This window comes from Sapajus apella, unplaced genomic scaffold (genome assembly GCF_009761245.1).
Source record: "Sapajus apella isolate SASKATOON/1434 unplaced genomic scaffold, GSC_monkey_1.0 scaffold40, whole genome shotgun sequence".
Classification (NCBI taxonomy): Eukaryota; Metazoa; Chordata; class Mammalia; order Primates; family Cebidae; genus Sapajus; species Sapajus apella.
The window spans coordinates 12,396,374-12,410,419 of NW_022436980.1; the positions used below are offsets into that span (position 1 = coordinate 12,396,374).

General features: G+C 38.1%; 1 protein-coding gene across 2 annotated transcripts in view; it reads right to left on the reverse strand.

Moving 5' to 3' along the window:
* The window catches only part of HHLA2 (HERV-H LTR-associating 2), an 84,353-nt gene that overhangs the window by 19,617 nt on the left and 50,690 nt on the right, over window positions 1-14,046 (reverse strand). The window contains exons 2-6 of one of the 2 annotated variants that reach the window (XM_032299174.1): window positions 8,830-8,939; window positions 6,264-6,353; window positions 4,381-4,734; window positions 2,781-3,047; window positions 136-453 (exon numbers count right to left, since the gene is read on the reverse strand). In XM_032299174.1, the coding sequence (XP_032155065.1) occupies window positions 136-453; window positions 2,781-3,047; window positions 4,381-4,734; window positions 6,264-6,327 (1,003 nt within the window). In that variant the 5' untranslated portion in view covers window positions 6,328-6,353; window positions 8,830-8,939. The remainder of the gene's footprint in view (window positions 1-135; window positions 454-2,780; window positions 3,048-4,380; window positions 4,735-6,263; window positions 6,354-8,829; window positions 8,940-14,046) is intronic. The other variant, XM_032299175.1, reaches the window with a different exon arrangement.

The window sequence follows — 14,046 nt, forward strand, 5'->3', positions numbered from 1 at the left end:
TATCCCTGTAGATTATATTTTGAGAGGGTATCAATGTAAAGTATTCTTGAAAAGTCAACCTAATTTTCTGTTTGATATTCACAAACCTCCAATGGTACAGCCAAAACCCATTATCCAAACCTACTTATAACTTACCTACATGTACTGTGTGGATGGTGAGTAAAGTATATTCATCTGAAGAAATATCGCATAAATATTCCCCACTGTCTGAAAGATGAAGATGCATCAAATTCATAGAGAAGTCACCCTGGTTTATCAGCTCTTTGTTCCATGAGAATCGGGGTTCATTGATAGTTGTATTCTGTGAGGAGCTCAGATAGCAAGCAAGGACAGAGAAAGTCCCATTTTCCACTCTGGACCAAGTAACTTTGAAGTCTTGGTTTGGTGAAAAATAATCATTTACAAGCTGACATGAGAGTGAAACGTTTTCACTTTGTGTTTTATGAAGGCCATCTAACAACAGAATAGAAAAGAAAACATCAATGAAGGTAAACATTTCAAAAGAATTTTCTAAGTTACACTTAGAAAGCAGGGAACAAAGGTGCTAATACTGATGTCTTTGGAAATAACATTTTGGAAAGTAATTAGATATTTGTGCTGTGGTTTCTTAAAAAGCAAATGTTACTATCCCTATTTTAAAGTTTCCCACTAAGGTTAGTTTAGACCTTCAAGAAGGGCTAAGCCACGGCCAGCTAGAGGGGTGATGCACTTGTTTTAACTCAGAAACTGACAGTAAGTACTCAGAAATAAGCTTGGACTGAAAAATATAAAAATTACTAGAGATGCTATGTCTGCTGATGATGAAGCTACAGCCACATTTCCATCCAAAGCAAGTCTTTAATTGCAATGAAAACAAGCTCTGCTGGAAGAAGATGCCCAATACAACCTGCATTCATAGAAGTATGTATGAGGCCCTGAGGCATGCTGCTACCAACTACTAGCCTATTAAACTCAATCTTCTCCTTCTGTTGGCCCCTCAAATGCTGATGTTCCCCAGAACACCTCCTTTTGTTACCCTACCTGCTCTAGTGGTCTCTAACTTTTATGGCCTCACTACTTCTTAATCTCTTTGTCTAGACAAAATCTCTTTTTCTGCATGTAAGAATATTTACAGCTGTGTGCAGGCAACCCCCACTGGACTGAGCTCTTTTAGAAGAAGGACTCTGCTGGGTTTTCTCAGCTTGCCCCTGCAGACCCAGCTCCATCTTGTCCTTCCTGCTGTGTAGTGCTGTAGGCTGACCTCTACGGAGTGTCCTGGATTATTCTCCCAGGCTCTAGACTCGCCTGCCTTCCAGTCTACCTGCAGAAGATTGATACCAAAGCAAGCCTTCTGAAAAGGAAATTCAGGGCTTCTCTGATGCTTCAGATCCCTCTTTGGATCCATCCTACCTCCAAGACTCAACAAGCTCCTTACCAAGGTGTAAAAGGTCTTTCATCTGTTTTTTTTTCCTCCCTCTCCAGGTTCATCTCTTGATCTGTTGATTCCACAAACTCCAGGCAATTTTACTTTTGTATGCTTTTTACCTGGAATATTCTTGTTCTGGAATGTCCTGCTACTCTTCTAAAATTCTGCCTTTATGCAACTTTCTTAAGCCCATATTCTATAACAACCCCATTCATGTCCAACCACAGAGAAGAGAATTAATCACTCCCTTTGTAAGCTATGTTCCTAGTTTAAATTTTATATTTGTACTAGATACTGTGGATCCCCAAATCAGTAGAGACCATGTTCTTAAGTTCACAGTCTGAGCAACAAAGCTTGGCACATAATGGCTTTTCAGTGGGACCAAACAGTACTGAGCCTAAAGAACTGTTCATGCTTCAAGACACTCAATTCTAAATGAACATGAGAAATTAGGATTTTCCAAGGAAAATATTTATAATAGTAACATTTGCAACTCTTTCCCATATTTCCATTGCTGCCTGCCTGATGGAAAATGAACATTGGGTACTCATGCCTTTAACACTGACTCAGTAAATGTGGTGAATCACGAACAATTTCAGTATGTTTTTGGTGAGCATTCTGGGAATATGAGATGCTAGGAAAAGGAAGGCTGAAAAAAATAGGTAACCTCCATTTTCCCTCTATAAGGGAGATTGACAGAAAATTTTTTGCTTTGCTACAAATAAAATGTAAAACAAATTTTCTTGGAATTTATATGGAGATAGTAAATTAAGTTTTATTAAACAGTAGGTTTTGCATATAGAGATTGATCAGAGTTTGGATCTGTTCAAATAAATGAGAAGAAAGAGTGCTAAAAACTGACCATGTTGTGATAGAGGTGTTGGATAGAGGTTGATGGGCTAATACTATGTAAAGAAACTAAAAAGAAGCAATAACAGTAATTAATATTATGTTTAATTGAAAGATTGGAGGTTGTAATCTGCTGAGGGACAAGTATTCTTTCTCCTTTGAGCTTTTAAAGAGCAATGCTGGTAGAAAATCCTGTTTGAAGGATGGGCCATTGAGAAGAGCACTAATATTCAAGCATAGATTTGCATCTTTACATTTCATAAATGTTTTCATTCAATTCACAAATACCTAGAAAGGTAAGAATTACTTCTATTTTATCAATGAAGTACTAATGTTCAAAAGTAAGAACGATGGCTTAACGTAACACAGCCAGTAAGAACCAACCCTAGGGCTCCGGTCTCGGTCTTCTAACTGCCGCAGATGGATTTCCTTTCTTTTCTTTCATCTTCATTTCCTTGTAAATCAGTCCCCATTTCCCCCCAACCTTGACATAGCCCTTGTACACAGAAAGTCCCGTGGAGCCTACCTTTCATTGTCCAGCGCCCTGTCCATGTTTGGCTCAGCAGTGAATTTTTGATCGTACATTCATAAGATGAATGTGATCCTGTAACATCCAGTATGCTGTTAATAGAAAAAGAGCCCAAAGACCCTGTTTCTTCCATATTGTTTTCAGGGATAGGTGTGTTGTCCATTTTCCACGTGATAACTGGACGAGGATAAACACTTAACACGCTGCATATTAAGAAGCTGTTTGTGTTCTTCTTTTCATACTTCATCACGGGTGTGAGAAAAACTGCATAGGAGAAAGAAGGGCACGTGAAGAACTGCCATCGTTAGCTTCTTTATGGCCATCTGTGCAGAATACTTTCTAATACCCATGAAATGAAAAGCTAAGTTTTATGAGCAAAACTTGGCAGTTACTGAAAGGAAAAACAACCCAAAACTCTGTAGAACCTAAAGATACGGTGTAGTTATCTAGAAAAAAATAAAAAAGAGCAGGCATGGGTATGTGGCAACTAGCAATCTCAATTCTCTAGAAACATAGCTAGAAAAGAAATCTAATGGCCTCATTGGGCAACCAAAATGAGGGTGTCTAAGTCTGTAAAGTAGAGTTCACGTGGCATTCTATACTCCGCAAATACTCACTCAGAGCGCCTATTTGACTCTGTTTACACAAAATTTTGTGATTTATGAATCAAGGTCTGAAGCAGCTGAAAGGGACAGAAGAAAAAGAAACAAGTGCTGGGAAAAACAACCCATTAGAAAATACTGCATATGTGTGTGTATATATCTATATCTATGTGTAAAATTGTACTATATATTATACTACCTACTAACTATATTACATATACATTGATAATCAGCAGCCTGATCATTAACAGAGCACATCATTCAGGAACTCTTGGTAATCTAGTAATTGGAAACCATGAAACTCTGTGAGTTTCTTCAATTTTAATCAAATACCTGTTTGGTTCAATATAACTATGGGAATTAGAAACAATTAATACATTAATACAGTTAATATATTATATAGTTATATTAACTATATAATATAACCACCATGAAGCTGTGTTTGAGTGATATTAACCATGTATAACTATACATATTAGCTATATTAATGGCTTAGAGTTATATAGGTATTGTGTTATATATAGTTAAGACAGAGAAGGAAAGCATATAATGTAAAAACCTCATTTATAATACAGAAAAATGCAATTTATATCAGCAATTCAATATTTTTTCAGTCATCATATCGGCAGATACTTGGTACTGATACAACTAAGGGGAAAGTGGACACTCTTAGGCTGCTAGTGTCGGTAATGTATTTAAATCGTCTGGTACTTTGCTTTCAGGTTATTTCCCAGTATTAGGTAGAACTACAAGGATGTTCATCACAAGCGTGTAATGTAAAACACTGGAAATGCCTGAATATCCACCAACAGGGGAACAGGTGTATCATTTATAACATTAGTATACTACAAGATACTGTGCATTGGAAACAAGTAGATTTCTGTGTATTGACTTGGAAGGAAGCTCATGGCATATTAAGTTAGGAAAAAGACGTTTACTAATAACGTGAAATAATGTCATCACTACGTTTCATGAAACTTTACACGTACACTTACCTCCCACCTTTAGCACCACTTTGTTTGTAATGCTTTGAATTTTTGTTCCTACATAGCAGGTATAAATTCCTTCATCCAGAAGGCTTAATCTTCTGAATAATAGAGATGCATTCCCATTTTGAATCTCATTATAGAAAAGGGAGGTCCTGTTTGCATATCTGGGATCTTGGTTTCCCAAATGATCACTGCCTTTGAAGTAACTGTGAACACTGTATCTATCTTGATACTTCCAGTGTATTATCACTTCAGATCCACTCTCAAACGACGAAGGGAGGATTACATCTTCATCAAGTCTTCCAATGACGGTTAGTTCATTCATATAAATATTACCAAAGAAAGCCAAAATGAAAGTGTCTACAGTCAAGAACAGAGAAGCCAGGAAGAGAATTAGTGATGTGTGCATGTTCACGATTATACCAGAACTACCTAGGAGAACCTTCCTAGGTTAGCAGCCTGATTATTAATGGACCACATCATCAAAAACACTTGTTGTCTGGTTATTAGAAACAAACCATACAGCTCTGTGTTTGAGTTTTAATTTTAATTGAATATCTGTTTTATTCAATGTAACTGGGGGGAGAATTGGTAATAGCCCAGGGCATAGAAACACTGGTTTGCTGCCCACTTGATCAATAGTCTCATCTCTCTTCCAGTCCTGGCTTGGAAATCATGTATGTTAAAAGACTCCTTTTGATATCATTCCCAGAACACATTCACATTTAACTCCTAATATAGCAATAATAAACTAGTTTATCTAGCTAGCTATAGCCATCAGGCCCTGAAAGAATGGAATAAACTCAGCTTGGTTGGGTAAGAAAATTTTTGGAGCCTGTAGAAAACAATGCTGGGTTCGGGAATCTGATAGGAATATCTGTACACTAGATCTAAACAGGAGAGGACATGAGCAGAAGTCCAAAAGGGAAGCGGAGTCACTTATTTGCTTTGACTTTAAGACTGCTCTCAGGATGTGCTGAATTGGTCAAAATGTAGGTAAGGGATATCTGGAGATAAATGTGGAAGCCCAATCCCCAGTTCTCTTGATTTACTTATTTTGTTTTGTTTTCACTGTCAACTTCACAAGTTGATTTCAAAAAGTAAATGAAATCAACAAAATAAGGGATTTTTACAAAGAAAATATACCCAGATACTTCCCATCATTGAAGGCAGTAATCTAACTTCTTTGATTTACAAAATATTTTAAGTAAATCTTGTGCCCTCTCTATGGATTCTAAGATATTAGGACTGGAAAGGGCCTTATTTTTTAGACAATGGAGTCACTCCTTTGGATCATGCCCAGGCCACCCAAGATGGAAGAACTGGGTGCTCAAATGCCTCTGTCACAGTCTTTATCCTCTGCCTTCCCCTCTGGGATTCTTTCTACCCTACCACGTCCCTCAGTTTCTCTGCAGAGAGCTAGAGGGATGTGGCATTATGATGAGAGAAAGACACGGAAAGATGAGAAAGGAAAAGAGTGACTGTGGAGCTCCCTAATTGCTCTGCTAAACCCCTCTAATGTTTCACTGGATAATTAAGAATGCCTGTCACAGGACCTAGGAAAGCTGATAATGCCTTCTGTCAAGTGGTAAGTACCAAGCTTACACTTAAAAAAAAAAATCAATAAATCAAACTTGCCTTTCTATAGAACTTATTTCTGGTAGCAGATAATAGATTAGAAAGAGTCTTAATCAGAGCGGACAGAAAAAATATATATAATTTTTAGTCTTCATGCAGACTCTCCGCCTGTTCCTTGCTTCTGATTAACTGATCATTAAGGATAGTTCACGATGCTATGGCTATGGAGGAAATAGCCACCTTGCATTGTGTGCTCATGTTTCTTATCTGATGATGAAAATAGCTAACACTTGTATTACAGAGGAAATTACCTTGAAATCCACTCAGAGATGATGTGAGAATGAGGAAGACAGACAGCACTCTCTGTGCCTTCATGTCTTGTGCAGGACATATTAGTCATACTGTCAAAGAGAAGTAAAGTGCACATGTTATGGATTTAAAATGCAAAAGGGAATTGGAAAAGAGTAGTATATTCACATGAATAAATTCTTTTGTAGCCATTAAATATGATATTGTAAAGGATGTTTCAATGGCATGGAAGAAATTTCTTAATAGTTTATAGGAAAAAAATTAGATTACAATACAATTTCTAAATAGCATAGTTCATTTTTTAAAAGCATACACATTTCTGCTCATAGGATACTGACAAGCGATATGACTAAATATATGAGGATGTTAAATCTGAAGAGTAGGTTTCATATCTGAAGCAGTGCCTGCTACATAAGAGGTGCTGAAACATGGCTCTTGAATGAATAAAGATTCGGTATATATGCAACAGTGGTTCTCTGGAAAATAGTTTGTTTAAAGCTTTCTACATAGACATATTGCTTTTATGACAGAAAATACTAAAACCACTTTCAATTCAATATTAAGTGCCAGTGGTGTTAACTATGATGTTATTTATTATCATACATAAAGAACAACTAAAACCTGAAAACATATTTTTACATATCCAATACTAGTTCAAGCCATTAAATTCATGGTTAACAGAGTATTTAAAAAAAAAAAACTCAAAAAAGCAAGAAAATATAGATGGCAAAACGTGTACCCACAATACTGTTTCAAGTAAGTAAAATATAACTGATTTTCCCAGATGATAGGATTAATGATAATATTTACAGTGTAACAAATGGGTTGTTTAAAAAATAGCAATACATGGTTTTAAAATCTCTAAAAGAAAGTTTTAAGGATATAATTTGTGGCTAAATGTGGTTGATCACACCTGTAAGCCCAGCACTTTAGCAGACCAAGGCAAGCGGAGTGCTTGAGGTCAGGAGTTCAAGGCCAGCCTGGCCAACATGGTGAAACCCCGTCTTTACTAAAAATACAAAAATTAGCCTGGTGTGGTGGTGTGTGCCTATAGTCCCAGCTACTCAGGAGGCTGAGACAGGAGAATCGCTCGAACCAGGGAGGCAGAGGTTGCAGTGAGCTGAGATTGCACCACTGCACTCCAGCCTGGGTAAGACAGTGAGACTTTGTCTCAAAAAAAAAAAATAATAATAATAATAATTTGGGAGCTCTACTATTACAAGAATATATTCTATATTTGTTATGGGATATGTGATTTAAGAATGACTTAAAACTATCCTAAAAAGTGAAATTAATCATGCAATTGTCGATCTGTAACAAGCCTGCACATGTGTCTCCTGAATCTAAAATAACAATTCTTTTAAAAAAGTAAAATTAGATTTCTTAATCACATCTTTTCAAAATAAAGCCTGGTAGATTAATAATTTAGTTTCATTTTTACATTTTAAAGACAATAAGAAAGTTATTGAAAACACAACCTTAGGAAGAAGGCCTTTTAACATAACCGTACATTTCCTATTACAGATATATCTCTACAAAAATGAAAAAAGCAACAAAAATATAGAAGTATGTTTGCAATATGACAAAATTATTACTCTAATTATTTTTATTTCTCTTAGAGCAATAACTAAGATACTTGGGAAAGTCAAAAGTGCTCTAAAATAGTATTCGTTATCAAAATTAAGACCTTCATATTTCTTCCTATGGAAGTATTTGAATGTATAATATATAAAAGGATATCACAGTGATTGTCTCCGAATACTAAGATTGCAAGTAATTATTAAACTCATTTTTCTTCTAGGAAAATATGTAAACATGTAATAATACTTTTTGCCTCTGTCATTAAAAAAAACTTAAAATTTAATTACAGTCTCTTTCCAAGCAAACATTCACTCAAATTCATCTTGTTTAGTGTAACTTTGAAGCATTCCATGCCCATTGTCCTACTAGAGGTTCATCTTCCCACTGCCTAGGTTGACTCCAATATTTGCTACCTTCTTGTGAAACTGACATTCCCTTTTCCCATCTCCCTTCCAGCTGACGCTCTTACTTCATTAATTGCTGTGATTGATGATGGCTACTCCCTCATCCTCCTATTGCTAGCTCAACCAACCTATTAACATGCAGGTGCACTCTTTTTGCCTCTCCTTCTGCTCTTATCCAAGGCCAAACCCTTCACTGTGCTCTCCATCTCACACCTTTCTGCATTCGAGAAATCTGTCCCTGCAATCATATTCCCTTTCTACTGCATCATCAGGATTTCTCTCTCTGCTGAATCAATTCTATAAGCATAAATGCTCCAAGCACCCATCTTAGGAACATGAGGAAAAAAAATTCTCCCCTTACTCTTGATTACCTATTTCTTAGCTCCATTAATTTTTTGAATTAATTGTCTAAATAGCTGTCTTCGTTTCCCACTTTACAATCTCCTATCAACTCTCGGCTCTTTTCCGCATGACATGTCATGAGCTGCCCTTGTCAGTGTCACCAAGAACACCAAAAATGGTGACATTGTTTTTCCTCCTCTAACTCAACTTCACAGCAGCATTTAATGTAATTGACTGTTACCTTCCTTTGTTAAGAGTCTTCTCTTGGTTTCTGGAACATCAGACTCTCCTAGTTTTTCCTTCCTCACTGCTGTTCCTTCTTAGTCCTTTATGGGTTCTCTTCTACTTGCCCTATTTATGTGGAAATATGGAATGTTCTCAGGTTTTTTACTTTCTCTCTACTCTCTCCTTAGGCGAGTTTGTCTCATGACTGAATGTAATCTTCACATCAAGGATTATCAAACTTATCTACTGGGTCAAGTTCATACATTCAACGGTTCTTCTGAACTGTTCATTTAGATGCCCAAAGTTAACGTGAGCCCTTATTTCCAGCTCATTCCCTTTTCCATTCCCCTATGACCCACCCTAAACACAACAAAACAGCAAAAAGTATCCTGTTCTTCCTCCAGTCTTCATCTCAATAACTAGTACCAAATTCTTCCAGTTGTTTGGGCCAGAAACTTAGAAATCAATCTTGACTCCTCCGTTCTCTCATGCCCCATATCTAATCTATTAATCAATCTCTTTGTTGTTGTTGTTAATGAATTAGATAAACTCCATTATTTGTCCACTTCTCTCCAACTCTACTATTACCATCCTGCTCCAAAGGCCACTATCACTTACCTGGATATCTACAAATAGGCATTTGGCTAGTTACCCTTTTCCTACTGTTATCTCCTTTCAATCTACTATCAATACAGCAGTCAGGAGTCATATTTTGAAAATAGAAGTCATTCTATAATATTCTCATAATTAAATCCCTCCAGTGGCTTCCCACCACACTTAGAATAAGATCCAAATTTTTAACCCTAGCATCCCAAGCCTTGAATACTCCGGCTCCTGGTCCTGTCTGTCACCCCAACCTTTCCCACGGCAGCTCACAAAATACATTCCAGGAGACTTGTGAACACAAGTACTCTAATTCAAGGGTCAGCATGAGCATAAGCTGAAAATTGAGGCTTTGAGGACTATTTAATTCAAGTTTTGAATAAAATTACAAATTACAGTAACCCATTTATCATCTAAGATAAAATAATACAAATTAAAAAAAAAACCCCAACCTCTTCCTCACAAAGGCTTGATTTAGTGCTATTGAAATAATTTCAGCATTCAGCTAAGTGAGGCAGTTAATGAGTATTTGGCCCTATTTTTATGCCTAGGTTTTATTTTTAGACATTTATTTTTTTTTCCCTCAAAAGCAGCAGAAAGCTTCCACCTTAGATTATACTGAAGTTACCCAAGTTGCAATCAGCACCCTTACAAAAGGGCTGAAATGTGAGAAGCATCTTTTTCTAGTACATTTTGGCTGGATTCCAGATGTGAGGGAGAAAGGCAGAGAGAGGCAGCCTCTGCAATAGAATATGGCAAAAAAGAAACCCATATGCTAAGACTAATCAGACAGAAGAGAAAATTGAGACCATTTCTACAAGCATAAAATAGCAAAAACAGAACAACTACCCCATACCCATCTTGATAGCTACAGACTAAATTGACCACAGCCATCAGTACTAATTGTGACAATGATGATGGGAACATCACTTGCAGTTGGGACAGATTCTCTAGCCTGCACATTAGTAACGCTCAAAGCCATTTCACAACGTATATGTATTTTACAACATCATGTTGTACACAGTAAAATATATAATGTTATCTGTCAATATTGTTTTAAAAAGACTAGTCCTGGCCTCAATCTGGCCAGAGCCACAGAACAAGTCGGTTCTGTTTTTTGAAAAAGAAGAATGTTTTGCATCACTATCATCAGCATGCCAGTTCACAAATGTTCTGTATTCCTTTGAGGAAAGGCAGCTTCTAGGGTGCTACATTCCCCTCTGCATTGTTTTACTTTCTATGCTTCGCCACAGCGCTCATGGTGCTGAGCTAGTTTGTGAAAGACTCTTAACAAAGGAAAACTCTTTGTAGCATCCTGGAGCTGCTCCTTAGCATCCACTTAGATTTTAATAGGATTGACTGTCTAGATAGAAAAAGAACAAAAGAACAATATCAGGATTACTCTCAGAATCTCTCTCCTGATGTTCTACAGTGAAACTCCACCACTGAGGGGATTTACACATGTACTGAAACTTCGATCTCTAGGGGTACTGTCTTTGCCTTCAGTTCTGTTTTGGCATGTTTTTGTTTTTGTTGTCGATTTTGGAAATCAGGCTAAGATTGTGTGCTAACACATGTTGTGGGAGGTGAAGAGGTGCAATTGCAGGGCAGGAAGAGTGAAGGGAAAGGGGAAGTGAAACAAGGAAGAATGGAAAGCAGATTTGCCAGCCACAGCTTCAGAAAGGAAAATAGAGCCACTTGCTCAGTCACAAGGGACAATCTCTAGACATGCTCTAGAGAACCACAGCAGCTCAAAACAGTCCACCAGAGGAAAAGACCAAATGGAATTTATCTATAAATTGCCTCCTGCTGGTTAAAACTCCCCCCACGGGCATTTAACTCCTATGTTCTTCCTGGTTGTGCGTATGGCCCCTTGGGACAACCACTACAAAAGCCAAATGCCATGCCTCACTGAATGACATTTTAACTGTATGACGCTTTGTGTTTGAGTCTGGAAACAGGATAGGCGAATCAGCAGTCTGTGTGAGTTTCCTTGGGTCAGGTCTGGACTCTGCAGCTGCTGCACTTCCCGTGGTGGTAGGCATAATGGAGGACATGTTGAACATGGCCTCCCCAGAGAAGACGGGTCAGCTGGTGACATTTGGAAATTGGGCCTGGTCTCTTTTTGTCTAACCAGTTTAGGACCCAAGAGACAAGAGAAACCCAGAAAATTTAGGGAGGCTCATAAGTTGGGTCCAGTAAAAGTAGTTATTTTAAAAATATCACACGTTTGCTATCTGATATTCTGTGAATTTGCAGTTAATCATCTACACAGATTCCCTTTTACTGCTTTTATTGATATAGTTTTTACGCATGCATTGCTTAGCTGCCACTACCTGCTCACATAACTTCAACTTTCTTTGGAGGATTGCACTGGGATGATGGAAGCTGCAGTTCTCTGGTTACATTGCTTTGCGACTCCCTGCCCCAGTGGTGGCTTCAAGGCAAGAAACACAGTGTAGTCCAGGGTTCCCCTGGGCTCAGGCTGAGCCTTCACCTGAAGCCACATTCTTTCTTAGCTTCTTTCTCTGCATCCTCCTGCTTCTCACTCTTCCTTACAGGTTTCTTACAGTTAATGAGAACAGGCCTTCTTTACTTGCCCCATAAATCCTCATCTCAGGAGGGGCTGGTTCCCTGAAAGCAGAGCCCAAGATGAAGCACTTGTACAGGTCCATTACACATTACACAAGAGGGTCCAGGAAACTACTCATGCTTCCCGGGACCATTGTCCAGCTCAGCCTTCAATCACAAAATGTTTCTTCTTGCCAAAAGGGTATATAATACAATCCTCCTTAATAGCTCTCTATATCAGAAAGAATATAACTAGACAGAGTGGGTTTTTGTTGTTTTAGCAAGAATGCTGCAAAGCTGAGAAAACTGATGAAAGAAATCGTCAGGGTTAACACGGCAGACAGTAGGCATTTTGTCAGATACATCAAGGCAGCGAGCAATTGAACAAAACTCCATTAAATAAAGTTAGTGTTGGACATGTGCACATGTAAGGCCAAGGACTTCTTGAAAATAATCACCTTTTTCTCTGTAAAACATATTGCTAGATGCCCATGGCCCACCAAGTGCTTCTAGAAAACCAGTGTGCACTTTCTGAACACTTCTACCCCTAGCAGTTCAGTGGATTATCATCAAATAATTGAACAAAATGTTATGTTAATTGATTACACAGGAGGACAAGACCAAACCTGGTATTTCTTAAGTGGCTAATTGGGTAAGATGAATGCTTTGGAAAGGCTAAATAAAAGCAAGTCACAAAAAAGATGAAAAAAAGTCAGCTATTGGATTAGATGTGGGGGAGACAATGGCAAAAGATTCAAGCAAATTGCAGCAGTCTAGGAGGAGCTGGACTTTTTGCACATGTTTGAATGCAAAAGTCTCTGGCTATTTTTAAGAGACAAAAACTGGAAATACTGAATAATGCATTATTGATTCCGCTTGTTTTATTGATACAGAAAAAAAAAAAATCAAACAGTAGCACCATACTCAGGACAAGGCTTTGACTTTGCTTTTCCCAAGGACTGGAAAATGAGTGGACTTTTTTAAGTTCAGATTTTAAAAATTCAAAACGTATAATTCAAATAACTTTTTCTTAGCTAGTTTTTTTTTTTCTTTTTTTGCGGGGTGGGGCAGAGATGGAGTCTCTCTGTTATCCAGGCTGGAGTGCTGTGGCCTGCTCTTGGCTCACTACAACCTCTGCCTCCCGAGTTCAAGCAGGTCTCCTGCCTCAGCCTCCTGAGTAGCTGGGATTACAGGTACATACCACCATGCCCAGCTAATTTTTGTGTTTTTAGTAGAGACTGGGTTTCACCATGTTGGTCAGGCTGGTCTCGAACTCCTGACCTCATGATCCACCCGCCTCGGCCTCCCAAAGTGCTGGGATTACAGGTGTGAGCCACCGCATCTGGCCAACTAGTTTTTAACCAGACATATCTGATTATGTCAGATGTAAGGACTTCCACTGAATGAAATGAAGGCTCTGCAATGATATGGTGAACTCTCAAAACAGATAATGTGAGACCAAGCTTCTGTAACAGAGGAGGATCAGCAGTATCAGCGGTCAAAAAATCTGGACTACACTGAAGTAGGAAGCTGGAAACTTCTTTTCCAATGTCAATTTAAGTTTATCACCTAAGTCTGATATCAGAATTCCATCCTATGCTGGTTACAGCTGTTACATTTAAATACATCTATTGTGTGGTAAGTGATATAACCAGCAATCATCATTCCCCAGTATGAAATTAATCATTCCCACTCAATCCCTTTGTCATCTTTTCAAATCCAGAAGTAAAGAACGCCTACTTGTATCTACATATCAAGGTGCTTGGGTGGGTGACCTGTAACTGAGTATCAGAATCAAGGATTTGGTATGAAGAACAGGCAAACCCAATCTGTATAAGACTTACTCCTACCTGCATAGACTGCTTACAGCTTTTAAGTGATGCTTTATAATAGACTGTTTTCTATCAAGTACCTGTGCCTATGTACACCTGAATTAGTGGCTATCAGTGCTCAGAATTTAAAACGGTTGCTAACCTGACTAGCTGGTAGACACACACACACACACACACACACACACACACACACACACACACACACACTCACTCTCTCTCTCTCTCTC